At 31.8% G+C, this 27,930-nt stretch overlaps 2 protein-coding genes and 1 pseudogene across 5 annotated transcripts; all 3 read left to right on the top strand.

The window, feature by feature from the left end:
* The first annotated feature begins 261 nt into the window (after positions 1-261).
* On the top strand, positions 262-17,953 carry LOC18595848 (Pyridoxal phosphate (PLP)-dependent transferases superfamily protein). 3 transcript variants are annotated; one of them, XM_007023960.3, is made up of 10 exons: positions 262-1,260; positions 11,784-11,871; positions 12,037-12,084; positions 12,795-12,923; positions 14,099-14,158; positions 14,905-15,061; positions 15,507-15,613; positions 15,820-15,878; positions 16,444-16,552; positions 17,282-17,953. In XM_007023960.3, exons 2-10 carry the CDS (start codon positions 11,809-11,811, stop codon positions 17,732-17,734), a joined length of 1,185 nt encoding a protein of 394 aa, XP_007024022.1. In that variant the 5' UTR covers positions 262-1,260; positions 11,784-11,808; the 3' UTR covers positions 17,735-17,953. The 3 variants fall into 3 exon arrangements, with proteins under 3 accessions (XP_007024022.1, XP_007024025.1, XP_017978857.1); XM_007023963.3 differs by lacking the exon at positions 262-1,260 and adding an exon at positions 11,031-11,334; XM_018123368.2 differs by lacking the exon at positions 262-1,260 and adding an exon at positions 11,352-11,542.
* Positions 17,954-18,088: 135 nt separating this feature from the next.
* Positions 18,089-21,477, top strand: LOC18595847 (katanin p60 ATPase-containing subunit A1-like; annotated as a pseudogene). The gene is made up of 4 exons (XR_016027019.1): positions 18,089-19,150; positions 19,713-20,182; positions 20,319-20,516; positions 20,963-21,477. The product of XR_016027019.1 is annotated as a katanin p60 ATPase-containing subunit A1-like (transcript).
* Positions 21,478-21,577: 100 nt separating this feature from the next.
* On the top strand, positions 21,578-23,939 carry LOC18595846 (uncharacterized). The gene is made up of 6 exons (XM_007023958.3): positions 21,578-21,943; positions 22,033-22,176; positions 22,783-22,869; positions 22,970-23,092; positions 23,244-23,375; positions 23,728-23,939. The coding sequence occupies exons 1-6, from the start codon at positions 21,826-21,828 to the stop codon at positions 23,799-23,801; spliced, it is 678 nt and encodes a 225-aa protein (XP_007024020.3). The 5' UTR covers positions 21,578-21,825; the 3' UTR covers positions 23,802-23,939.
* Positions 23,940-27,930: the final 3,991 nt, after the last annotated feature.

Raw genomic sequence — 27,930 nt, 5'->3', positions numbered from 1 at the left:
GAATGATTTTAGTTTGAGTTTTGAAACCTAAACAAATTAAAAGGAAATTAAAAGTTTAAATATAAATAATTAAAATAACAAAAATGGCAGCCGCCTCTTTGTCCAAAGACTCGTTTTAAACTCTTCTGAATTAAAATGAAGCTGTAAAAAAAATTAGAGAAAAACAATAGAAACAACAAAAGTAGCTAAGGTCAACGCTGCGTAAAAGTCACCTCTCCCTGCTTATAAAACTAGCGAAAACCCGATAAAAAAATTATACAGGAAAGAAAGAGAAAAAACTCGAGAAAACTTGACAAAAAAATAAACCCTGAAACTAGCAGTCATTTACACACACAAAAAATCAGAAAAACAAACCAAAAAAATAGCAAAATAGGAAAGTGGTTCGGTTCAGTGTGAACGAAGGCTAGATCCGCCGCTTTTAGAGCTTTCTAGCAGTTTTGACCGCTGAGTTTTGGGTTTCAGTCTTCACACTATTCGGTTTCAGAGTTAGGTTGTTTTGATTGTTGGACATTTCAATCGGTGAAAGGAAATAGGACGTTAAGAAGAAGATGAAACATGGTTACGACGGTCGGCGGTGGATCTAGATTTTTTTTTTTTAATTTCAGTTTTTTCTAGATCTAGGAGAGAAGGATAGGCTTTTGGAAAAAGTAATCTGATCAAAGATAGAAGAGATTAAGAGAAATTTTTGGTGATTTTTGGGCATTTTTTCGACCACTGTGACCTGCGTTCGACGAAAACGGCGACGGCCATATTCCAGGGAGCCTTGGCCGGCATGGGGGAGAGAAATGTGCAGAGAGAAGAAATGGTGCTTTTTATAGTTAGGGAGGTGCCAAATGGCACCGTTTGAGAGGCCAATAGTCACAAAAAAAGAAAGGGGCAAAAAAGGGAGAAGCGGGGAAGGAGGAGATATAAGTGGGAAAGAAAAAGGAAAGGAGAGGGAAAAAAAAAAGTAAAGAAAAAGTAAAAGGACAAAGGATTGGGTGCATTGGTAAAGGTTGCAGCGTTTGTTGGAAGTCTCATGTTCTAACTTTCACAAGCGGTTGTTTTGGGTGAACAAAAAAAAAGGAGAAACGGGCCACTAGCAAAGGGAAAGCCCAGTGCGTGACCCAAAGGTGAAGCTCAGTGGATCGTAGGCCCAGAAGAAAAAGGGAAAAGAAGAGAGGTTCAACAGAAAAAGAAAAAGTGCGTGGAGAAGGGTTCAAGCCTGTGGAGGTTTAACAACGGTCAAAAATAGTGTGCTTTTGCCTAACTCCACTAGAGGTAAGTCTCTTGAAGCTCTTTTTATTTTAAATCTATTTCATTTTATTATGTTTCATTAGCATAGTTAGCATGAAATTAATAACTTAAATATATTTACTTGAATTAAACCAATTATAGAATTCTCATTTAAAATGTGAAGAGTCACAATTTCAAGTTAATTTTTTTAAGGAAGGAATTTGCGAAGAGTTATAATTTCGAGTTAATTTTCCTAAAAGACGAATTTGATTAGAACTTGAGAATATCTTAATTTTATATTCTAATATTCCTTAATCCAGTAATTATCTTTTAAGTAAATAAAAATTATTAAATTAAAAAAATATGACCATTTGAAAGAAGTTAAAAATTATAAAATTATTAAAAGTAAACGAATAATAATAAATTTTGAAAATAAAATAAATACATAAAAAATTAATAAATATTTTACTTTTTATGCATCATCGACATCCATTTGTTGTTGATCTTTGCATTCCTTTTTTATATATGTTTTTGCAAATGGTTTGAGAATTCCGTTAATAAGACTTTCTCGAAAAACTTACAAGCATAAGTTTTTTCGAAGGACTCCATATGTGAGAGTATTCTTGATCCCACCAGGATGGGAGGAATTGGAAAATATTTCAATAAAAGGTTTTCATCCATATTTAAATAAATTGGAATTTGCATCATGCTATTATATACTTTTGTACACGTATGATAACCTTTGATGATGAGACTTTTTCGATAAGCTTGTAAAGATAAGTTTTTTCGAAGAATTCTCCAAGTGAGGAAGTATTTTCAAATTCCACTAGAAAGATGAAAGGGTTCGAGTAATGCTATCAATAAAAAGTTTTCATTTGGTATTTAATAAAATTAGGAAATCCATTCCTTGATTCCATCATGTGCACCAGAAATATTAAATCAGGACATGAATGATAATCCTCAATGATGAGATTTTCTTGGAAATCTTGTAAAGATAAGGTTTATTGAAAAATTTTCTAAGTGAGGAAAAACTCAGATTTTACCAAAACGATAGGAAAATCGAGCTCATTCATGTGTTGACAAAAATGAACATAATAATGAAAATAATATATGTAATATAAAATGGAACAATAAATAATGATAAAGGGAAATAAGATAAAAATTAAGAATTAAGGTTAAAATAGAATAAAAAAGGATTAATAGGTACCATTCTTCGAACGGGCATCTAGTCTTGCATGTAACCATACTCTCAAGTCTATTTATGTTTGTAGATCAAAAACCTATCTTTTTTAATAAACTTAAACTAAGCTTAAATCTCATTAAAAGGGATAGATGTGATTAGGTTGCCAATTGTAACTAACAAAAGATTGGTGTCAACTTCAACCCCACGTTGGATGGATTCCTAGACCCACACATAGAAACAGATATCATGAACAAAATGTGTCATAAATAATGAGTGGAGTTTTTGCCTAAAAATTGTGAAGGGATTTGCTTAAACAATACTATTTACCAGGCACAAAGCTCCCAAAATTTTAAAATTTTTTATATCATAAAAAATTTTAAAATTTTTTTATAAATTCTCTTAATGGCCCTCCAAAATAATTTTTTATTTAATAATTAATATAAATAAAGAATAACAAAATAATTTCATATGTCTGACACAATTTTAATTTTTTTTATTTTTTTAGTTTATATTATTATTTTTATTTATTTATTTATTTTCATTTTATTCTATGTACTCATGTATTTTAAATCTCTATAGATTTTTTTTTCAAATTTCTATGAACCATCAATCATATTCTTTTTCTTTATTTTTTGTTATGTCACATGTAAGTTCTATTTGCTACTTGATATGTTCTTTTTTTCTGTTACATGGATTTTATTTTAGATAATTTAAATTTTTAAAAATTAATAAATTGTTATGTAATTCTTAAATATAAGTTGCAGTGTTGCATTATTGCTTAAAATTTTATCAATGTATTATTTTTTATTCAGAATAATTAATGCGTTCTGACATATATATTGCAAACTTTAAGTAATAAGGATATACATACAAATTGAAAGAATGAATTTCAATATAATTTTATTTATTATATATATTTTAATGGCCCTCAACATAATTTTTATTCCTCAAATCGTTTGATAAAATTAGAGTTATTATGGTCAGGATATTGCTAGTTAAGCCTAACAAATAAATTTTAACTTAATATGTTATGCCTATCAAATTTTTTTTTTAAAAAAGTGAGTCTACTAATCCAAACTCACTAAGTTTTAATATAAATATAAACCTATCATAATATATTATATCTTAATAGTGTAACCCAATAACTTATCATAATATATTATATCTCAATAGTTTAACCCAATAACCTAATATGTTAATTAGCTATTTAAGAGGCAAATAAAAAATAAGAGAAAAGCTTCCTCAAAAAACTATCCATTTTGTATAGAACACACAAAATAAAGAGGCAATTTATTTGAGTTTGAAAAATTATTTTCTCCTCCACTCTTACGTGCAGAGAGTAAGAGAGATCCCTTTCATAGTTTTGTTCAATCATATATATGTGTGTGTGTGTGACACTAATATTACTATTAATGTGCATTTTTTGTATGTCTAATGTCTTGTGAATTTTATTTAATGTTTTAAATGAGTGAGAATTAAATTATATATAAAGTTTTTTTTAACTGTTTAGTGTTTTATTCTATTTGACCTCCTTTTAAAAATACTTTAGCTCTACCCCTGTTATTTGCGCACTATTTGACATCTACGTCATAGCATGAGCCAACGGAGTTAAATTATTGCCACAATTAAAAAAAAAAGTAAAAAAGCACGTCTCTTATAGAGAAGAAAGTATTTGTGCATGTACGATAATGAGATGTTGGCTGAGAGTGAGTAACAATCTAAGGTCACTCACGGATGGTCTCAAACCAATACATTTGAAATTGATTTTAGAGTGGTCTTATGATTTGATAGACGATCCATTATCAAAAAATTATAGGTAATTTATGATTTTACATATTTATTTGGTCACATTTGACCATAAAATTGAAATTTGAATCAATTCTAAATTAATAATTATTTAAAAATCATATATAAAATAAGTTAAATAATTGTAAGACTCAAACTTAAAAAAGGAATTTTTAAAGATGATTGTTAAACTAAAAGTTACTTATTTAAAATGTTTATATTCAATGAAAATTAATAAAAAATTTATAAATAAAAAAAAAAACAATGAACAAGATTAAACAAAATGATAAGATGGATAGATGAAGTGTTTTTGTAATATTCATAAATTTGATACACTATTAATTGTAATTTGCATTATGATATATTTCATAAATCCCACAATTGTATTCTCTTTCTCGCCCTTATTTGTTTTGTTGTCTTTTTTAGCATTTGAGAGTTTAAAAGAGGGAATTGTTTTATAAGGTAGAATTGCTAACAGAAGAAACATAAGGACCTAACACTTTGATTAAACAATGATTGGCCTTGGACAAATAGATTAATATGATAGCAAACAACAAATATTTAAGGGCTCATGCAAGTGTGAGTGTTTTCCTATATCAAGAAATGAAGAACTTATTCACTAAAAACGGGCTCATGCTATATTTTTTTTATTTTTTTTTTATTTTGTAGTTCTAAGGATCCATCCAATGATCATATTATGAATTTCAGAGTTCCAAGAAAGATTAACATAAATTAATGCCATTTTTTTTCTAGAAAATAGCACATGGGCTTTCACTAATTACGGAATTTATGTTTCGTAAAATACAAATTTTTGAAATGAATATTCTGGATATTTCTTTAATTCTTACCTTTACTTATTTAACTTGTAACTAAGATTAGATTCGATTATATATTTTAGCTTTGAATTGTAAATCTAGATGCATGGTAAAGCATATCATTCCAAGAAGATAACTTCAATTTTAAAGGTGAAGTTTCTTCATTGAAATAGGAAAAACATAAAATTGGTAAAAAGCATGATAAGGTTCAAATCTCTCATTTTATTTACAGTGATTAATTAAATTTAGGCATAATATTTTAAAAATTTTAAATTATTTAAAAAAAATTTAAATAAATCTTTACCTTTTTATTACATTCAATCAAACACTTATATTTTTATTTGAACCATATAAACCTTTATAATTAACAATTGATTAACTATTATTTATCAAAATATTATTTGTCATTTTTATGTTTCGTGGCATTGATGTGATATGTTGACATGTTGTAGCAAATGATAGCGTAACATGCTGATATGACATTCTAACATAGTCACATAACATTTTTTACCTTCCACAACAGCATCACGTATGTATAAAATGACAAATGATAGTTAGTCAACCATTAATCATAATGATCTATTTAGTATAAAATAAAAGTACAAAGATACTTTTTTTGATAAGTAAAAGTATAAGAACTTGATTGAACATAATAGCAAGATGAAAACTTGTTTGAATTTTTTTTTTGAATAGTTAGAGAGTTTTAAAGCATTATATCTTAAATTTTTTACTTATAAATGCAATTTAACATTGTATTTTTAATTTGATTCCAAAATATCCAAAATTAATGATAAAAAATATACTATAAACACTTGAATATTTGATTTAATAATAAGTGTTTATGTCTCTATGTGAATAGTTAAAGTAAATTTTTTAGGCTAAATACTCAGTAAGCTCCCAAACTATGTCACAAAAGTCAATTTAGCCCCTATCTTTTTATTATGTTCAAATAAGTCCATAAATTTTTATTTTGAGTCAAACAAACTCTTTTCACTACCATTGACTAACTTCTGTTAATCAATGGTATAATCAACAATTTTTGATGCCACATTATTTGCCACATAGCATGCTGATGTGTGATCTTAGTGACGTTAATGCCACACAAAAAATGTTGTGGTATCAAAAATTGTTGATTAAGAAATAGGTTTTTTCCTTTTTACTCATCCAAATGTCCAAAAATTATTAATTAAAGATTTAAAATAATTTTTTTAAAAAAACCTAACTGCTTCAAATTGATTACCTTGTTTTTTAATTGATTACTATTTTCTTAATTGAACCCATCGTTCTTAACAAACAAAAACCTAATCCAACTTTTTCAATTCGATTGAAAGTTGGTGTAGAAAAATTCGAGAATATCCAAAAATGACTTTGAGAAGAGAAAGAGTAAAGGTTATGTCGTAATGCACGGGTCCAAGAACCCGACTGCTAGACACTGAGAAATTTAATAAGTTGCCATCAATCTTTTTTTTAGGTGCGATTGATCACCTATTCATTCGATTCTAATTGATAAAATCTTAAATTAATTTTAAGTACGTCGAAAGAACGATAAACTGGTATGCGATTTTTTAGAGTTGGGTTCGAGAATACGGTTACGCACAAGGAAAGATTAGCACCTGTGACGTCTTTTCCACGAATGGTACCACTTAATTGTAGGTTATCCTATTGGAACCTTAATTCTTAAATTTATGTTATAATGTTTCCTTAATTATCATTTATTTATTTTATCCTTTATTTTATTAGCAAATTAAAATATTTTATTTAGTTTTACGGGTGTGACGTGCACATGATACACTTATGAAATGCACAGTATAAAATCCAAATAATGTCGGACGAAAACTTTTTATTAAGGATATTTTTCGGATTTGCCTATCATACTGGTTGGATCTGAGGATATTCTCTCACCTAGGAAATTATTTGGGAAACTCACTTTCGCAAGTTTAACAAATAAATCTCATCATCGAGGTAATCATTTGTGTTTTAAAAAAGTAATATTTTCATGAATGCAAACTCATTACGAGCAAAAACCTTTTATTAAAGATATTATCTGAGCCCTTCTATTATACTAGTGAGACCCGGAGATATCGTTTCACTTAAGAAATCTTTCGAAGAAAACTCGCTTTCGCAAGATCCTTAAAAAAATCTCATCATTGGGGCTTATACTCATATACATAAAATATCTACATGCCATGACATTTAACGATGCAATAGTAATGTATGATGTGCCTATGAAATTTAATATTTGTTGCTAAACCTTTTAATAACTTCTTTGTTATTTCTTTAAGATTTCCTTTTTATTATTTCTCTTTATAGACATGTATATTATGAATTATATTTTTTATGTTATTTAGGTGTCTATCTACTATACTAAATAGATTTTCTTTTTACCTAAATTTTATATCCTTTAAGCAAGATATCTTATTTCATAGTTATTATTATTTACGTATATATATTTTAATTCAACTTCTTCCTCTTTTTTTATTATCTATCCTATTTTTTAATAACCATTATAAATCTATTTTTTATAACTAAATATTTACCTTTTATATTTTAAATGTATTCATTATTATGAATTTACCATCAATGAATATTTTATTACTTTTTATTTGTTTATTTATTTATTTATTGTCATGAGTATTATTATTTTTCACAATACTATATTTATCTTTTGAAACCTTAAGTAAATATATGTCATTTGTTCTCTTACATTTATTATTATATTTATTTTTGTTTATATTTTGACTAATTAAGTATATATAATTTTTATTTATCTAGAATTAAAAGCATCGAAATTCAAAATTAAGACTTTTCCATCGTACTGGTGGAGTTTTAATCGAAATTTCTAACCTAAAGAAATTCATTTGAAATTGCAATTTCTCGCATTTCGAATGGACATCCCATCATCGGTATTAAGTCAAATAATCATCCTATTTATATCAGTGATTTTTTTATCTTATCCTATTTTCATTCTCTCTCCCTATTTGTACCCATCCCTATTTTACATAAAACTATCTACTTGAACCAATTTGATACCTTCATATTTTGTTTTGTTACATTTTAATTTTAATTCTTCCTAGTTCATTTTCATTTCCCATTTTATATCTATATAAACTTACATAACTATGTATTTTATGATTATGTCTAACATTTCACCTTTTCCCATGTTTTATATTTCTTCCTAGACATATTTTATATCTAAATATACATTCCTTTTCTATATATATATATATATATATGTATATATATTTTCAATCTAAATAAATCTATTTCTACCACTAAATATTTACTTTTCCTATATTTGATATCTACTGAAATCTATTTTTTTTGTAATTAAATGTTTATTTATTTCTCTATTTTTCATAACTAAATAATTTGTTCTACCTAGTTTTATCTTTTTTCTATGTAACTGAATATATATTTTTTATTTTTCTATCTACTTAAATCTATTTTATATTACTAAATATTTTATTTTTATTCTTATCTATTTTTATATTTTCCTATTTCAGTAATTTTCTTTCCCAATACTTCTAAAATTCATACAACAATACAAATATTTTTTTATATTTATTATTTGCATAAAACTATGTTAATCATTTTTAAAAATAAAACCAATCAAAACTAACATCAAAATACAAACCCAATAGGTCAAAGATCCAAAACTTACCCCAAAAGCTGAGCCCAAATTAGCCCAAAGAAGATCGGACTATGAGAGAGCCCACAAGCCGGCTCCAAAAACCCTCTATTCTTCCTTAAAGCGCACAGTTTTGGATGACCCAGATGGGCGGTCTCACTCCCTTTAGAACGGCGCCGTTTTGAGTTTATCTTCAAACCCTAAATGCTTCGGCCAAAACAGTGCCGTTTAGTGCTGCAAACCCTAGGTACTTAATCGTTATTTTCTACCTCTCTCCTCATTTCTCTTCCTCTATTTCTCTCTCTACCCGGTTTCCTCTCCCTTCTCTTGAAACTCAAATCCTAACCCTTCAAACTCTATTTTCCTCTCTCACCACTCATCCAGTCGGCGGCTTCTCCCCATTTCCTCTACAACCCCAAAACCAAGCTTCAAACTCTGTAAAAAATCCCAAAAAAAGAAAAAGAACAAAGAGAAAAAAAAACCCCTCCCGGTTCTTCCTAGCTTTAGATTCTTAGGGCCTTTTTTTTTTTTGATTTTTTTTTTTTTATGTTTGATTGTGGTTTTTGGCTGCTAGTAAATTAGGGAATTCTTGATTTTTTTTTGTTTCTAGGGTTTTCAGAAAAGGGATTTTTTTCTTTAGGGTTTCTCTCAGATTCCGCCCTCTGTTTTTTTTTTTATTTGGGAAAAGGGTAGCTACGGCTTCAATGCTGGGGATGCAGCCACTTGTGCCATCCCCAACATCACAAAGCCTCTGCTAGACGTAGATTTCTAGCGTCTGGCAAGGCAGGGCGCAAAACGCTCCCTGCCATGTGCTCCAACTAGATTTTTGGATTTTCCATTCGTTTTATTCTATTTTTTTTTATTTTTGTTCTTTCTTTTTCTCTAGGATGTTCTTGAGTTTACTTACCTTCATTTACTTTATTAACTTTAATTTTGTTTATGTGGTTTAATTCCTTTTTTGTCAAATTATTCCCACCGGGCTTGTTTGTCATTAACCATCCTAGACATTGGGCCTGATTGCCAGACCCAATGGTTATTTAATGTTAGACCCGATGGTAAGTTTCTCATAACCAGGCCCCAAACAGTTTGATGAGACTGGCCTAGATCCAATTTAAATGATTACTAAAATAAAGAGTATAAAAATAAAAATAAATAAAAAAGTATAAAATAAAATATGAAATAAAGGAGCATATATAGTAATAAAAATAGTGTCTACAGGTAAGACACGTAATGTATATAATATTGAAACTAGGACAAACAACGTTGCTGCCCAATAAAAAAAGTCTATTCGTTTTCTTCTCTTTTTTAGAATATGTAAGAGAAATCTAATAGATGTTGAATTTTATTTATTAATAATAATAAATTATCTTTTCATATTTTTAACAATTTTTAAAATTTTAAGATTTTTAAAATTTTAAGATCACCAAAAGAAAATTTTTAAAAGAGGAATAGGAATTGTAAACATGAACAAGACACTTTGACTATAAGGTACATTGGATTTCGGAAATGTTGAAGAAAGTGAAGATTTATTTGTGAATATTGATTTGTTTAGGTTTTATGGGTACATGGTTGTCGATTAGTTTTAGTTTTCTTCTTTTTGTTAAGAATTGTAGAGAAAATGGTAATTGGTTAAGAAAGAATGGTAATCAGTTTAGAGTAATTATTTTTTTTAATTTTTTGTTTGAAATCTCTAATCAATAATTTGTGGATATTTAGATAGATAAAAAAGAAAAAATTTATTTCTTAGTCAATAAGTTTTGATGCCATATTATTTGCGACATGACAGATGACGTGGTATAAAAAATTATTAATTTGTTTCGTTGATTAAACGGTTAGTAAGAAGAGCTTATTTGATAAAAAAAAATTCAAGAGCTTATTTAAACGTAATAAAAGAATATGAGCTAAATTGGTTTTTTTTTTTTATAATTTGGAGGCTTATTTAAATATTTAATTAATTTTTTAAATAAAAAATATTTTACAAAATACTTTTAATATTAATTTTTGATTATATTATAATAAATTAAAAATAAAATATCAGAGTTATAGTTGTTAAAACATAATAAATTTAAGTCAACGTCCAACGTTTAGAAGGTTGAATTTAATTCTTATTCTTAGAGAAAAGCACGAAAATTACAAAGACAATTTTGAGAACTTGTTTAGTTTCAGTTTCAGTTTAGATATATTCAAAGAGTAATAGTCCACCTCTTGCATGACTCGGTAGAGTGACTCACTTTTGACCTAAACAGACAGAGTGGAGATAAATTAAAAAAAAAAAAAGCATTTTTTTTATCTTAATTGGACAAATTCCAGATATCACTCATGTCATTTTGTGAGGCTCTGATTTAATTGCGAATCTAAAAGCAGCAAAATTCCCCCCTCTACTACGACTCTTTTTTCAAGATTCTTCACCCCTCACCACTAAAATCAAGAATTGATTTTTAATTGTTTTTAAGTTGCAGTGATATTTCATGAATCAAACATTTTAATCAACGAAACTTCAGCAAAGCCTCCTCTTTTCCCCTCATGGTTTCACCATTTACCATTTGATTTTACAAAATATTAAACAGTCACTTTCTATTTTAGCCTTTGCATTAAACAAAATTGAAAAAAACCCAGAAGAAAATGTTACTTCCACTATGGTTGTCCTTAAAATTTGGCTCATGGAAATTAATTTAATTGATGTCTCCTTGAGGAAGCTTCAACGAAAGGTATCTTATTGAAGAGAATTTTTTTATTTAAAGAGTCAAATCGTTTTTCCTTTTTGGATTAGCTAATTTAGGAAGGTGAAAAAACTTTGGAAAGAGACAAAGCCAAAGTAAAGGAACACACAATAGCAGCCTACGAGAAGAGAAGAAGCAACACACAAAAGAAAGAAAAGCGTTTCTCCTTTTGGCTTTGTCTTTTTCCCTCTCTTGAGTAATTCACAAGGGATTTTAATTTATTTGTAGTATTTAAATATTTACAACTTTATCATTATATAATGTTAGATAATTAATTGCCGTGGGGCTGTTGAGCTTGAGCCTGTGCCTAACTCAATCTTGCAACGGCAAAAAATTAGCCTTTTATGCAAATATCTTTGAAAGAATCAAATTTTGGTTTTTCTTTTTTTTGTTCTCAAATTTTGAAGACTTAGTTTTTGTGGGTTTTGCTTCTTTAGTGGGGGAAAGAAGAGTTTTCTGAAGATGGGTTCTTATGGAATGCTTGCCAGAAGGATTGTAGAGACTGAAATGCCAGTCATGGTTCAGGTATTCATTCAATTTTCAAATATGGGTTTTCTTTGATTTTGCCAATAAATCTGTTTACAACTTCCATCCATGTTCTTTAATGTTATATTTTTGTGTACGAGGTAGAGTTTTTAGAAGAGTGTTGTTGGTTTTTGATGATGTTGAGTGTGGTTGGTGTTACCGCAGATACAGGAATTGATCCGAGGAGCTAAAAATGCTATGTCACTTGCTCAGGTTTGCTTTTTTCCTTTATCAATGTCTTTTGTGTTTTCTTGAAATAATCCTCTTTCGGTTAATGTTAATGCATTTAACATGTAGTTTTGTTTTGGTTTTTTAATTAGCATGTATTTAATCCTCTTTTAATTATGCTGCTGATATTAAGAAATGAGAAATGGATGGTTTTTTCTCTGGTATCTAAGCTCTAGGTGTCATTTTTGTTTTGTTTTGGTTAAATAACAATGAATAAGATATTGAGACCTGAGAATAGTTACTTTAACGTTGAGGTATATGATGTGTTTGGCTGCAGGTTTTAAAAAAAGGGTTCCCTGTTTCTTTCTCTTTCTAACTCTCTGATTTGTTATTCTTAGTCTTTTGAAATTTTGATTTGTGGAGATTAAACACAATGATAGAAGTGTGATTGGAATGCATCTTTTTTTCAATAGAACAAATCTTGTTTCCAACCCGACCAAGACTAAAATTCATACTTGTCAATTCATATTTTTATGAAGGCCGTAAAGCAGTTTCATCCGGGAATCTGCATATATATGGATTTAGATTCACTTTTGGACTTTTTGGTTTAGATAATTGTGTTAGTTTTAATTAGATTGCATTTGTTATTGAATTGGGTTATCCATAGTTGCATTTAGTTGAAGTTGAGTTGTTTTCAGAAAGTTTTTCTATTGATTGTGTTAACTTTCAATTTTTTTTCATTGGAATAATTGTAGGGAGTAGTATACTGGCAACCACCGAAATGGGCTTTGGATAAGGTCAAAGATCTTATTGAGGAGCCTTCAATTAGTCGTTATGGTGCTGATGAAGGTCTTCCCGAACTTAGAGAGGCATTGATAAGAAAGGTATATTTTTTAAAGAGTTTGTCAAACCTTCTAAATGATCACTAACATTGTAGTTCTAATTGTTAGTATCTAACAATTTGAACAATTACAACATACTTTGGACTAAGATTCTTTCCACTATTATATTTAACGATAAATGATCATGGCAAAGTGTGTGTCATGTGCACTACATTTACTCTTAGGCCTCTTGGTAGACTTTGGCCAAGCTTATAGGGCCTGTAAGTTTGGTTGGTTGGGTTGGAATTGATTGCTAAACGAGCTTAATTCTAGTGGTTGAATTAACTTGTGGGCAGCCCAAGTTTAAGATTGCTGGTCGTTTTTCTTTTTTTTTTTTTTTAGTTTTTGTTTTGTAGGGTTAACGATCAATAATCTGCTGCATGTATGTAGTATATCTATCAAGTTTTCATTTCCTCTAAATGCTTATCATTATCAGCATGTTTTTACTTAACAGGAATATGATGTTTACAACTGGATGTATGTTGCAAAAATGTATGAGAAATAAAGTTGAGAAATCAGAGCTTGGAAACAGAAAGATAAAGCTCAAAGATGATTTTTCCTTGCTTTTGCATAGCTATGATAGGTATTTGTTAAACTATGCCTAGAAAAGGACAGATTGCTCTACAAAACAAGCCACACTAAAGATGACTTTTCATAGTTGTTGCATCTTTATGCATGCAAGGGTTTGGAGTTTGGACTCTGCCCTGATTTCCTCTAAAGTGTTAGAGGTTCACTTGAGCTTCTCTATCCCTTTGTCTTGTTGGATTTGTGTTGAGTCTTAGACTTGGCCACGTTACATCTCTACCATCTGTGTACTGTGTATATTTTGAACTCTGGAGTTATTAGCTTACCTATTTTTGGTACTTGTCCTTGATACTTGTCTGTTTTTGAGATTATAAAGCATAGGCCCAATTATTTGAGTTGGCTGTACGTACCCGTCCTTGGCACTATTATTATTGGCTCTGTTTTATGGGAGTAGCTTTTCAACTACCCTCATATTTTCCAGATGATGCTGCGCTAGCTTCTTAGAAATGCTGACTGTTGGGTATTGTAGTCACTGACATCTTATACACCAATTTCTTAATGTGTTGTGGAAATTGATGTTCTAGACCTTTTGTTCATCTAACTAGAAAGTAGTAAATAGAAGTTGTAGAATGATTCTCTTTATTTTTTTGCAGTTGCGTCAAGAGAATAATTTGCGCAGATCTTCAGTGATGGTTACTGCAGGTGCAAATCAGGTAATCTTTACTGCCTAATAGAATTTTTGTTGTTTGTTTTTATTGATGGTATAGAGTGACAAATTGCAGCTAAGTAGGTAGTACATGTATTACATATTCCTTTGCGTCACTTATCATGAGTAGAAGTCGCTAGATGATTCATTTGCTGGTTGATTTGGCATATATGCATGACTTTTCATGATTCTTCGTTTTCCAGCTTCATGAGCTCAAGTTTTCCATATATAGGTGCTTCTTTTGCTTGGTCTTTAAGGCTTCATGTATTGTTGTTGAATTCTGCAACATGGCATCTTCTGAGCCACATTGGAAGGTCTTGTTCAAGATCAATTGGATGTGAGGAACAATAATTATGAAGTTTGAGGAAATGAATGTAGCTTGATTTGCTATCTAACTTGCTACATCCTGCTTTTAAGCCAATATTAGAACTTTTGAATAAATTTTAAACCATCTACTCAACATTATGAGATTCTGTAATAAAAACTAATTATGGTCGTATCCCTGGTAGGAAGGGATTTAAACTTTTGAATTAGATAATTTAAACTTGTATGCATGATCTGCCTCCTGATTTTTATGTATATGCTGTTTAATGATAATACTCTTTTAACCTTTTTGCATTGCACGATGGGTGTAAATTTTATTCTATAATTGGTTGGAAATGTCAAGCTACATTCTTTTTCTTGGTCAAATGTATCAATTTCTATTTATCTTTCAAGAATGCTCAAGGTATCTTTTACTTGTCTTTGTGACAGGCATTTGTAAACCTTGTTCTAACGTTGTGTGATGCGGGGGATTCTGTAGTCATGTTTGCCCCATATTATTTCAATGCCTACATGTCGTTCCAGATGACAGGTGTCACTAAGATACTGGTGGGTCCTGGTTACCCAAAGACTCTTTATCCAGATGCAGGTGCGTATCATGATAAGGTGTTCATTAGATGGCATTGTAATTGTTTATCAGAGCTTTTGCTTGGGTTTTGTTGTTCCTGTAAGTTCTATAATAATGTTCTCCAGATTATTGGGGAAAAAAGACATTATGATTCTTTTTGGTTGCTGCTTAAGGCTCCTTGTTTAGAAAAATAGCATTATAGGTTATGGTGCTTGTGTTGGAGAAATGAAAGTACAACTTAGAGCTTATTTCCAATGGGTTTGCTGTTGTTCTGGTCCTGTCTACTGTATGTTGCAGTAACATAATTGGTTGATTTCACTACAAGAGCTTATTTGACCATCATGATTAAGTAATATAAGGGCAATAGATTTACATGCATAACACAACACATGATTTATTATTATTTGGACCAGGAATATCATGTGTATTGCTTTAGATGATTTATCTATATTGTCTTCATTTTCAGACTGGTTAGAAAAGACATTGCTGGAAACTAAGCCTGTTCCAAAGCTTGTTACTGTTGTTAATCCTGGCAACCCATCTGGGACCTACATTCCAGAGCCACTACTTAAGGTCTCTTTTTCTCTCTCTGCATCTCTGCATCCTTGTGCTTCTTTCTATGTGGGCGTGCTGTGTGCTTATATGCATGCACATCTACATACATGTATCTAGGGTGTACTTATGTAGGTTTTATCATGTTTGATCATGCTTTCTGGAATAACTGGCTCAATTTCTTGTTTCATTTTAACATTTTTGACTAAATGTGTTTTTTTCAATAGAGGATCTCAGATCTATGCAGAAATGCTGGATGCTGGCTGGTTGTAGATAATACATATGAGTAAGTCTTTTCTGTTTTTCTTGCATTCCACGTGATGGATTTTTGTGTTATTTTGAGAAAGCCTTATGTCATGACAAAGCTGTTGAATGCTGATAATTGAACTATAGAATACTTTGAAGCTCAAGGATGTAGATTTTTATGAAATGGATAATGAAATATTCTCCTCATTGCTGTACATTTAAATGACTAAAATGTTAGGTAGCATAACATCAAAATATTGTGTCATACATATGGTCTAGATTAAGCAAACCTTCTTTGAAACTCTATCATCTACAGTCAGAATTAGGATTACATCACTTTTAGCTTAAACAACTTTTAAATGAAGTATGCTACAGTCTTATCTTGGGGGCCATGCCCCTCATATTTCTCCTTCCCATGGATTACGATTTGAGTATTAGTTTATGTAATATAAATGTCTGGCGAGGGATGGATTGACATCAGGAGTTTGACAAATTGATGCCCAAATCCTTGTGGCACAGGTGATGGTTTACCATGGATGCAGGACACTGTTGCAGTTTAACTGTTCTTTAATTATACTCTATTGACTATTACAACTCATATGCAGGTACTTTATGTATGATGGTCTAAAACACTCTTGCATAGAAGGAAATCACATAGTCAACATCTTTTCTTTCTCAAAAGCCTATGGGATGATGGGATGGCGAGTTGGATATGTAAGTAAAAACATTGTTGGACAAGACTTTCCTTTTTTTTTTTTTCCACAAAATAAATGCATAATCTTTGGTTATTAAATGGTATATCCTGAAAACTATTCATATTTTTTCTTTTTCTTGGTCAATTATATTTCACCTCAAGTTCTAAAACCAATTACCTTTATTTTTTTGGGTGTATTACATTTACAAATAGAAATTATAATCACAATCAATTAACTTTCAACATATATCCCAATTCATCCATGGAAGAAATCAACAAAACAAACCAAATGAAACCAATACAAAGTTGGAACTATATCCACATAAGGTTTCTTGAACCTAGGACCTAAAGATACTACGAACTCTTCCTTGCCATTGAGACAGGTCCTTGTTGGCTAAACTAATTACTTTATGAGAGTTGCTAATAAGCTGGTAGACCTCAAAATGACCTTAGCACCACAACAAAGTTATCTCATAATCTTCTAACCAGACAAAGGAAAAGGAAAGTGAAAGAAATGGGAAAAAGAGTTCTCATAATCAGGGGAAAGAACTGCCCAATCTTATTCATCCAAACAGACTAAAAAAAAATTGTCTATGCTTTTATTTGTGTATGATGATGCTTTCATTTATGTACTATATTTATCAAAATTGTTGTATCTTGTGCCAACCACATTCTTCTAATTTCTGATCAATTATTTGTTACCATCTACTTTTTCTGCACTTATTCTAAAGCTGCATGGATGCATACAGATTGCTTACCCCACAGAAGTGGAGGGCCTTGCAACACAACTTCTCAAAGTTCAAGACAACATACCTATTTGTGCTTCTATCATTTCACAGCGCCTTGCCCTTCACTCTTTAGAAGTGGGACCTGAATGGGTTCTTGAACGAGTCAAAGATCTTGTCAAGAATCGAGAAATAGTTGTAGAAGCACTCTCACCATTGGGAGAAGGTGCTGTAAAGGGTGGAGAAGGTGCAATTTACTTGTGGGCAACTCTACCAGAGAAATATGTTGATGATGTCAAGGTTGTTCACTGGCTTGCTAACAGGCATGGGGTGGTTGTGATCCCAGGAACTGCATGTGGGTGCCCAGGGCATTTAAGAATTTCCTTTGGTGGGCTGATGGAGGATGACTGTAGAGCAGCTGCAGAGAGGCTGAAGAGAGGATTAGGAGAACTGGTGAAAGATGGAATGGTGCAGTAACTGTATTTAACATTTAATTGAAATACAGAATCAGGTACATTGACCAGTTCAAGTTTTAGAACTGGTTCATTTGAATAATTGGAGGGTGTCTACCTGCTAAGTCGCTCAAATTAGAGCTGCAGCTTCAGTTATGTGTATTGGGAAAGTACTTTCACAGATGCATGTATAAATTGTGCACATTGATGATTAATACATGCGAACTCTTTATAGTTTTCTGAAGTGCCCATTCCATTTAAACTCCGAAGTAGTCTTACATGTCGGGAATAACATTCAATTATAACATTGTGTCGAACTCCAGAAGGTGCTGCTACTCTACTCTACTCTGCCTAGGTTCTGACACAAATAATAGTTGATGCTCAGAAAGCTGATCAATCTTCTTATTCTTTGGGGACTATGCATCTTTGATGGAGGCTCACTTTCATTTTTGCATTCTCGAGTCGTAATTTCATAGTTTCTTTTCACATGGACAGCATTTGGTTTGTGTTTCTAGAACAGAAGCATGTTCTTGGAAAAGTTTGCGCGAGGTGAAACATTCTTATCTGATGAACTAGATTGCTAGGTAAATGCAACTGAGCCAGGGCACGGTATGTGAAACCCATCAGTCCAGGACGACAAGGTGCTTGCTTCACATGCTCTGTCAAGGTTTTTTGGTGGGATTGGTAGGAGAGTGTATCCTTAGACCTGGGGTTGAAGGGGTGGTGCACGGTTTAAACTCACCTCAAGGACCTCAACTGCACTAGTTTATGTCTCCATATTATGACCCCTTTATGTAAAGATTTGTTACTGTTTCTGTTTTCTCAGCTCAGCTGTCAGCGTCCTAGACTCCTGTTTCTCATTTTTCAACCGTTTTGTGTTGTGTTTGTTCTTTGTACTTTTTACTTTACGCCAATCCCATCCTTTTGTCACTCCAACTCAAACGCGAAAAGGGAATCAGATTTGAGGAAAATGAATCGCACCGGACAGATTTGGGTTCCGGATGGGCCCCTCATCAGCTCAACTTCCGTTTTTGGGTTCACCCTAACCAACAGCCTAAAGCTCTGTAAGAAAGCCCAAAATTACATGGGGCTGCAATTGTAATTTCGTCCTTTCCTCCCCACACTGACTCTCCCTCCCTCCGCGCCGTTTAAACGTCGCCGTCGGGGCTCTCTTTTCCACCCAACTAAACGGAAAGCAGCCAAGAAAAAAAAAAAAGGAAAGATTTTTGTTCTTCAAATAAAAAACCCTAGAATTTGGCAGATTGTTTTTTTTTTTGTTTTTTGGATTTTGGACTTAGATGGTGAAATCAAAATGGTAGGAAATTCGCTAGCTGGATTGCAAGATCACTTGAAATTGGCTCGAGAATACGCTCCCGAAGGCCTCTACGACACTTCCATTATCTTCTTCGATGGCGCCATTGCTCATTGCTCAGATCAACAAGTCTTTTTCTACCTTTTTTTACTTTCCTTTCATTTTGTATAATTTCAGCCGCGGACAATTTCTTTCCTTTTTTTTTTCAGCTCTTAATTTCGAATTTTTGTATATTGATTTGATTCACAAGTAGTTAGACAGTTAAATGGTTCAGTTAGAATTTTGGGTTTTTTTTTTGTTTGATTCATTTCTGAATTTTAAGTTTTTTAGAGAATAAAAACAAATGTTAACTTTATCAGCTGAGGAATTTTTCAAGTTGCCAATTATAGTAAAATTGACTTTAAATATATGATCAGTGTTTCATTTTAGTTGGCCATAATTTACTTTTGCTTTCAAAATTTTGATTAAATATGTGTAACATGATATTATTTATATTTTTGAGAACTACATTTATTTTTATTATTCATATTGCCTCATGTCAGTGGTAACACGAAATATATATAAAAACCCAATAAATCAAAAACCAAATAAGTATTGCTATATGTTTATTACTGACTTTTTAAAAATTGATATTTATGTAACTATTGTTTGATTTAATTCGCTAAAATTATTGATTTTTTTATGCATTCAGGCATCTAAACTCGCTTGACGACCTGTTAATTCATTCGAAATGGATGAATTTGAAGAAAGCTCTATCGGAGGAGATAGAAGTTGTGAAGCAATTGGATGTGGAAAGAAGGTCATTTAAGGAAGGTTCTACTGGAAGGCGTCCTTCTTCTCCACCGATTCATGCTATGTCCTCTTTTGTATTCCAACCATTAGATGAGTACTGGACTTCATTAGGTGCCCCAATGGATAACCCTGATGTGTGGAGGCCTCCAAGTCAGGACACTACAAGTAGAAGACCTGTGAGGGCTGGTGAAGTGGGCATGAGGAATCCCCCCGAGATGGGACTTGGGAGGGTTGTGTTAACACTAGAACAGGTATAATGGCTGTGGTGCGAAGGCTGGTGGCTCAAGTAGAACTAACACAGGGGTCAGAGCATCTGCCACTGGGAAGAAGGACACTGGTTCTGGGAAATCTAGCAAAGAAGACTCAGCAGTAAGTTCTCTGAAACCTGTTAAATATAATCCCAAATACTTAGTGACATAAACAGTTTTTGCTATTCTGAAGTCAAACTATTTTAGTTTGATGTTTACTATCTTTTAGTAATTGATTTGCTTGTGGAATTTTGTAGAATGGTGATGCTGAAGATGGAAAGTCAAAGAGGTTGCAGTATGAGGGACCTGATCCAGATTTGGCTGCAATGCTGGAAAGGGATGTTTTAGAAACCACTCCTGGAGTGCAGTGGGATGATGTTGCAGGTTTGACTGAAGCAAAAAGGCTTTTAGAGAAAGCTTTTGTTCTTCCTTTATGGATGCCTGAATATTTTCAGGTACTTGCTGCAGTTGCAGCTGAATTATCGTTAAAGTAGCATTTGGTAGAGCGGATATAATATCGTCACATCGATTTTTGTTTCTGTCACATAATACTGTGTAAATGTGAAATATGTTATTTTTTATGACTTTTATTCTGCCGGTCATTGTGCTTTGCTCATCGAGACTCTTTGTAGCTTAAAAAGGTCTGTCTGTGTGATATCTGCCAGGACGATTATAAGCCGTGAAAGCCAAACCCTTGTTGTCTGTTTGAGCTGGTATTTTTTTTATGCCTTGCATGCTATAATAGTCTCTTCTAATTTCATATGTATGTATGTATGTATGTATGTATGTATGTATGTATTCTTATAGTCGATTTCTTTGTTAATTTATACTATAAATTTATTTTGTTATGCTAACATTAAGTTGTGTTCAATTGAATGATATTGATATGTATATGTGGCAGGTGGCCCCTGATGTGGATATTGATAAAGTGGCTTGTCGAACAGAGGGATAGTGGGGATGACCTCACAAATGTTTGTCGCGATGCTTCCTTGAATGGAATGAGGCGTAAAATAGCTGGAAAGACGTGGGATGAGATTAGGAACATGTCCCAAGATGAGATTTCAAAGGATCCAGTTGCAATGTGACTTTGAAGAAGCCTTGGAGAAGGTCCAGAGAAGTGTTACTCAAGCTGATATTGAGAAGCATGAAAAGTGATTTACCGAATTTGGATCAGCATAAGGGGAATTGAAAGCCTTTTTGAGGATGATATATTGTTTGCTTTCCTGATATGTTTATCAAAAGGGTGTTCATCGTTATTTCTTATTTTTGTTTGTGCTTTTGAAAGTGTCTGATTGTTTGTAATCAGAGTGTGACGAGAATTGTTACGATGTTGTGCTATTTGTATCTGTAATCCCATTGACGTAACTTGATCATTTTTCAATAATTTTGTCAGTAAACATCTAGGTATTGCAAACATGCAAGATCCCTATCTTTTTTTCCATGAGTTTGTTCTTCCTTACAAAGTTGGATACCTGGAATGAGTAGTGACAGTGAACTCGGTCCAGACTAGATGGAAAACTACAGATTGGATGACCAAGATTGAAGCCTAAAGATGCATGTTGAGACGCTCTGCTTGTGCCTTTAACCTTTTCATGCTCTTGCTTTTGCTTATACCTTGCAGGAGCAAGGTAACCAAAAGTCTGAGTCAGCCAAAGCGGCAGGCCCTTTGTAGAATCTAGATAGATAAGCTAGGCTAACGCTTGGACGCGACTTTATTTCTATAAATACGTCCAACTGTCTTCACCGACTTGATGCTCCCACACAATGGATGGTTGGAATCTCACACTGTTTTCTTTTGTTCTTCTTCTCTTGAGTTTCTGCACTTCAACTGTAACAGCCACGTCTTCACATGTGACATTAAATCAAGCGAATCCGATCCAAGGTAAGACCCCCTATAATTCTTCTTCATAAACAAACATTTTTAGTTATGGTGGCTTGATGATTTATTCATCAGTAATAATGTTGTTGCAGATACTGCTTGTTTGTTTATAAAGTGTGGGCAAGGAACATGTAAGGCCTCCAATTCACTGCTTGGGTTTGACTGCGAATGCCTTCCTGGTTGGAGAAAGATACAGATCGGTCCTTTTACCTTCCCCTCTTGTCTTATTCCAAACTGTCAGTTGCTCTTTCTTCCTACTTAATATGTACATGCTATGCTGTTTTTGCATAATTTAATTTAATTTAATTTAATTTTTTTTATATTGCCAAAGAGCAACACCAAAGGTGGTTGGAGAAAATAGACTTTCTCAAACTCTAGTTTGGAATATTAACAATGATTAATTAATCAATCTTTCTTGTTTCTTGCTTGCATTCTGCCAAATATTTGCCTAACTTTTGTTGCTTCTAATTAATTATCTTAGAAAATACCGGCATGCTAAGCTTGTGAACTTAATTATATGTACGTCTTAATTCAAAATCTTTATTAGTCACAATTAAACTTGGTACCATGGTTGTTATTTTCCTAGAGAAATTTAAAAAAGTCAAATATCGAAATATTTCTTTGATTTGGCGTCTACATTCTCTTTGTTTTTAATTGTAAAAATAAAAATAAAAGAAATTCTTATCACTGGAATTTATTTAAATTTTGTTTGATAGATGTTTTTATTTTTTGTTTTTTGTTTTTATAAAAAATAAAAAAAAATAGAGTTAGAACATTAACATGAATTTGCATCTACAAGGAAGAAAATTAGTGCCATAATTTGCATCACTAATATATTGCAGGCACAGTTGACTTTGAATGTGGCAATGGATCTCCACCACCGCCTCCACCCCCAGCATCTCTTCCGCCACCAGCCAATCAGACTAGCCGTATATATAAATATATCATTATACTCATTTTTTCAATGAAATCCTTTTAAGACAAAAATACTATGCCAACTAAAGGAAAGAAATTTATTTTACTCCACAGATTGTGATCTTGTTTGGTGTGGTGATGGGAACTGTGTGACTAATGGAACTGGACATATCTGCCAGTGCAATCAAGGCTCACAGAATTTTCTTAATTCCTCAGGCCTAGCTTGTTTTAAACCATGTAAGTTGGCTTCTTTACCCACCTTGCCCTTGTTAGGTTAAGCCTAGCACAAACTAATGAGCAGAAGACGTATAATTTGAGGGTAATATATCTCATGGAAATATTGGATTGCTTTGCTGTTCTTACACAGCTTCTGATAATTTTGTCCCAGGCTACTTTGGAGTTGACTGTCAAGGTCTTGGGTTAGATCTGCCGCTGGGGCTTACGCAACCACCGCCACCACCGCCGCTGCCGCCTCCGCCGCCGCCGCCGCCATCTTCTAGTTTGAGCTCAGATGGCTATGGTAACTATTTTAAGCTTTATTAATCATATTTGAAGTAATCTAATTAATAAACCTGAAAAAAAATGCTTAATTGTCATTATTTACATAATCAAAAGGTTAGTTCAAGTACTGGAACATTTAGTTTAATAGTAGGTGTATATTTTCTCCAACTATATTGAACACATATTAAACTAGCCTTTGTGAAATTTAACTATTTTCATTGTCATTAATGGTTCTAGCTGAGCATGCAACATTTTTTACAATCATATTGTTCAGTTTTACAGTTTTCCTTTGATTATCACTCTGACCTTCCATGTCGAAGCTCTTGCTGTCTACTGATTCATATTTGCTTGATGCATATTGGATTTAACAGCATGTCAATGTGCTTGGCAACTCTTTGTTGCATCCATGGTAGCCCTAGCAGCGGCATTCCTATCTGGCTTTTAGAAAAGAAAAATGGGTATGCAGACATTCGACAGTATATATATATCTTGATAACATTTTCCCATGAATTACTACCACTATTTTGAATTGTATGACAACGGATCATAATGCAATTTTTGGGGGCTGTTATGGCCCAACAAATCCCCTCTCACTTAGCTTTGGGTGCTGGATTTCTTTATAGTATAATGCCCACTGGCCCAAGCCCAGCCCAGCTTTATGAGCACCATTTTATTTATCTACCCTAAGTGGCTGATTAGAACAATAGAACTCACTTTTAAAATGCCGACCCAGTTTAATTAATCCATCATTTCTACTTCAATTTAGTGTTTGAATTGTTTTTAATTAAAATTTTACTATTTAAAAACCTTTTTAGGTTAAGGTGATTTGGTATTATCCTTTACTAATTTTTCACAAACTTTTAGGCTTACAATTACAATATTGTATTGTCATATTCATCTCCTCGATGAGCAAAGTGAGTTTGGTTTTAAAAAAGTATATGTACTTCAATAAGAAAATTGTTAATTCAATAATTAACGATTTAATATTCAGACAAGTTATTCTAGTTGATAAAGAGAAGAGTTTTTTTTTTGTCAATTAAGATTCTATTTCTGTGGGGACTATATAGAAGTTTTTTTTTTTGAAATTAAAAAAAGAAGATTTAAATTTTTTTATTTAAACAGGAAGATTATGTACCAATCAATAAATTAAATACTCAAATACGTCTGAATGCACCAAATTGATATAAAGAAGTGTGCTTTTAAAATAGTTTGAAGAGTGGATTAGGTCCAAGTAAAATCCAAAGATACCCTTAGTCTTATTACAAAAATAAAAATCTGATTTAATACATATTTAAAAAAGAAGTATTTAGAATGATCCACTAAGATTGCTTATTTTGTTTCAAGAATTTGACAATTTATATAAAAATAAAAAAATTGTGAAAACATGTTTCACGCAATTGCCCTAAGCAAGCCGTTACAAAGTAGTATAAGTGTTGCTAAACAAAAGCTGACTGCTAGCTCTCGACTTTTTGAGCTAAAAAGCAGGCAAAGGCTGCCATTTGGCAACATTCAATCGCCCTAGAGTTCATCTACTTTACCAATATACTGTTCTTTTGTTTGTCTACCATGAAATCCTGATATGACAATGTCCAACAAAATCATCCTAGAAAAGGACAAGGCATGTGCCCAAGGAAGATCCTTTACTAATGGAAGTAAGCAGTTATCGATTACTAGTCACAAGGGTCTTGTACTTTTCTATTGTCTTCTTCAATGGTTCCTGTAACTATCCTTGTGTGTTTTGAGATGGAAACCAAATTGCAGGAACTAAATACATAATGTCATGTGCTCCAGAAAACAATATAGCGAAAAAGTCCTCCTATCATTAATTTCTTAGTGAGTTGCTCTCTTCACCTTTGTTTCTCCTTTTCGTCTCATTGTCATTGTTGTTTCCTTTAAACGACAACTTATTGGTCGTTTTTCTTCTAAAAATAATTCTTCCCATGAAATTATCTATTAAATAATAAACAATGCTTCAAGTAGCCAACAATTGCATGTGTTGTCAAAATATTTTGATAACTTATAGGCTATCCCTGACCCGAGAGTTCAAATTGCCGAGATTTCAAACTGGGTCGCTCTCGAATAATATAATGTAATAAGTAATTCGATTGCTAATGAATATTTGTTCAATTACTCGACAATGGAATACTATATATCATTTGTGATGTATCTAAACCTATTTGATTATTCGTCATATTTTGCACCAAGACATCAAATATCAACCTCACTTCACCACTATGAAGAAGAAAATGAGTTTAGATTTGGCATATACAACTCAAATTTATAGTAAGAGATAGACGGATTCTTAGATAAAAATCTAGATTCGAGTTGTACTACTTTGTTTTGTTTTCAAAGTTCAAGCAAGAGAATAACCAATGAAAATTGGGAGGAACCCAAATCAATCAATGGTTTGAAGGTTACTTGTTTGTCCACTTGCATTTAATACACCAGAGGACAAAAATGGAATGTGGCCAAGAAAGATGGCTATTCCTAGGAGAGCTGCATTTGATTTTGGCATTGCCTATACCGCAGAGGCGGAGGGGACAAGGCTAGAAGGGCCCCCGCCTATCCAAAAATTTTAAAAATTTTAAAACATATTTTTATTTTTCTAAAATTTTATAATTAATTTGGCTTTATAAAATTTTTATAACATACTTTTTTTTTTGAAATTTTATAATTTTATTTTTATTATAATTTTTTATATTGAGAGATGCCTCATGACAATTTGTCAACAACTAATTTCAATACACTTAGGATTAAAAAAAAACTTATTATAATAGAATTATTTCTAAACTTTACTTCCCCAAACCTCGCAACCTTCTATTTTCTTTTTACCAAATAGAAACAAAAAGTTTTTTTTTTTTTTTTTACATTTTTTTGCTTGTCATGAGTATTTTCTGTGTAGAAAACCTCCAATAAGTAATTCAGTTTTTATGTCATAATAATTAGTAAAGTTGGTTTATTCACTCTTGGCACATCTTTGGCCCTTCAAAATGATTTCGATTGAAAGTATTAGCAACCTTGCAAATAAATATTACCATAATACATTTACTGAGCATGATAAAATGCATCTAAGTTATTAATTGGATCTATTCAAGCTTGACATTTTTCATAATCGAGCTTTGAAAAATGTATCTACACTTTCTAAGCTATGTCAAATGTTAAAGTAGATGGGAATATCAAAAGTTTACTTCCTTATTGACAGATTGATCTAATTTGTCTTGACTCTTTTAGTTTCCACTGCAACATCAAAACGTAAATTTTCTATTGTGAAATTCATTAAGAACGAAACTCGTAATAGAATATTAGATGATTTTTTTAGAAATTTATTGATCATTCTCATTGAAAAGGAAATCAATCGAAGGCTTTGACATTGATTTAGTGATGGATGCCTTCAATTCTATGAAAGACCATTGAGCTCAATAAAAGATGCTCTATCTTAACATGTAACAGTTGTTAAAAAATATCTTTATTTTGTACTTAACACGTAATTGGAGTTATTTGTGTAATTTTTACAGGAATTTTTCCATTTAAGTTATTTTATGTTTTCGTCAAATATTGAACTTTTAGTGTGACTATTTTATAGACATTCTTTGTCCCCCAAACACGAAATCCTAACTCTACCATTGCTTTACGGTGTTTTGATCTTCCTATTGTGCATTTATAGCAAATCCCTTTCCTTTTATGCTCTGGAATCTGAGTGTATGCAAGTGGGCAATCCTCATTGGCTTTTGGTTTTTATGTTTCATTTTGTTTCATTGCCTTTATTTTGTTCTTTTCTGCTTTTATGACTTTGTTTTTTAGCTAAATAATTACTTTGCTTGGGCATGTTTTTGCTTTTTTACTTTTATGTGTAAAATTGAGGGGGAGTAGGATATTTTAATTCAAAAGCTTAGTTTTTGTAGGGAGATTTTAACTTTGCACCTTTATTTTAGAGAAGTTTGACAATCATTAGGATAATTTACACAAAAAAGACAAGGAAAATAGAGGTCTCGGCATTGTTAACCCCATATGAAAAACTCAACTTTATTAAATAAATGGATCTAGTGCTTTAGTGAGGATATGGATAGTCTTTGGAGGAAAGTATTATTGAGAAGAATAGTATGGACCTAACTATTTGCTACTTTTCTGCTCTTCATTGAGGAATATGTCACTGATTTGGAGGAACATTGTCAATCTGTTAACTTTGAATGGTAATATCCCTGAGCTTATTAGAGTTGGTATTGGTTTAATTCTTGGTAAACTTGACTGTATTAAATTCTAGCATGATGAATGGGTTAAAGGTCTTCTCCTTAAATCAGCATTCCCCAAATTTTTTGCCTTGTCTTCTTTTAAGGATGGTTTCTTAGATGATCATGGTTAGTGGGCCAGTGATGTTAGGAATTGGAAAATTCTTATGAGGCGAGAGCTTTATGACTGGAAAAAAGATCAGTGGCAACTTCTGTTGAAAGTTATTGAAGATATCTCTCTAGATAAAGATAAGCAAAATAGACTCATTTGTTAAGGGAACTTCAGTGGTATTTATTGGACCAATGCCTTCTACAGATCTACTACTATTGGTAATTCTGATGGTGAGA

The sequence above is a fragment of the Theobroma cacao genome, chromosome 6 (genome assembly GCF_053813885.1).
Source record: "Theobroma cacao isolate CCN51 chromosome 6, ASM5381388v1, whole genome shotgun sequence".
Classification (NCBI taxonomy): domain Eukaryota; kingdom Viridiplantae; phylum Streptophyta; class Magnoliopsida; order Malvales; family Malvaceae; genus Theobroma; species Theobroma cacao.
This window is presented reverse-complemented; position numbering and strand designations above follow the sequence as displayed.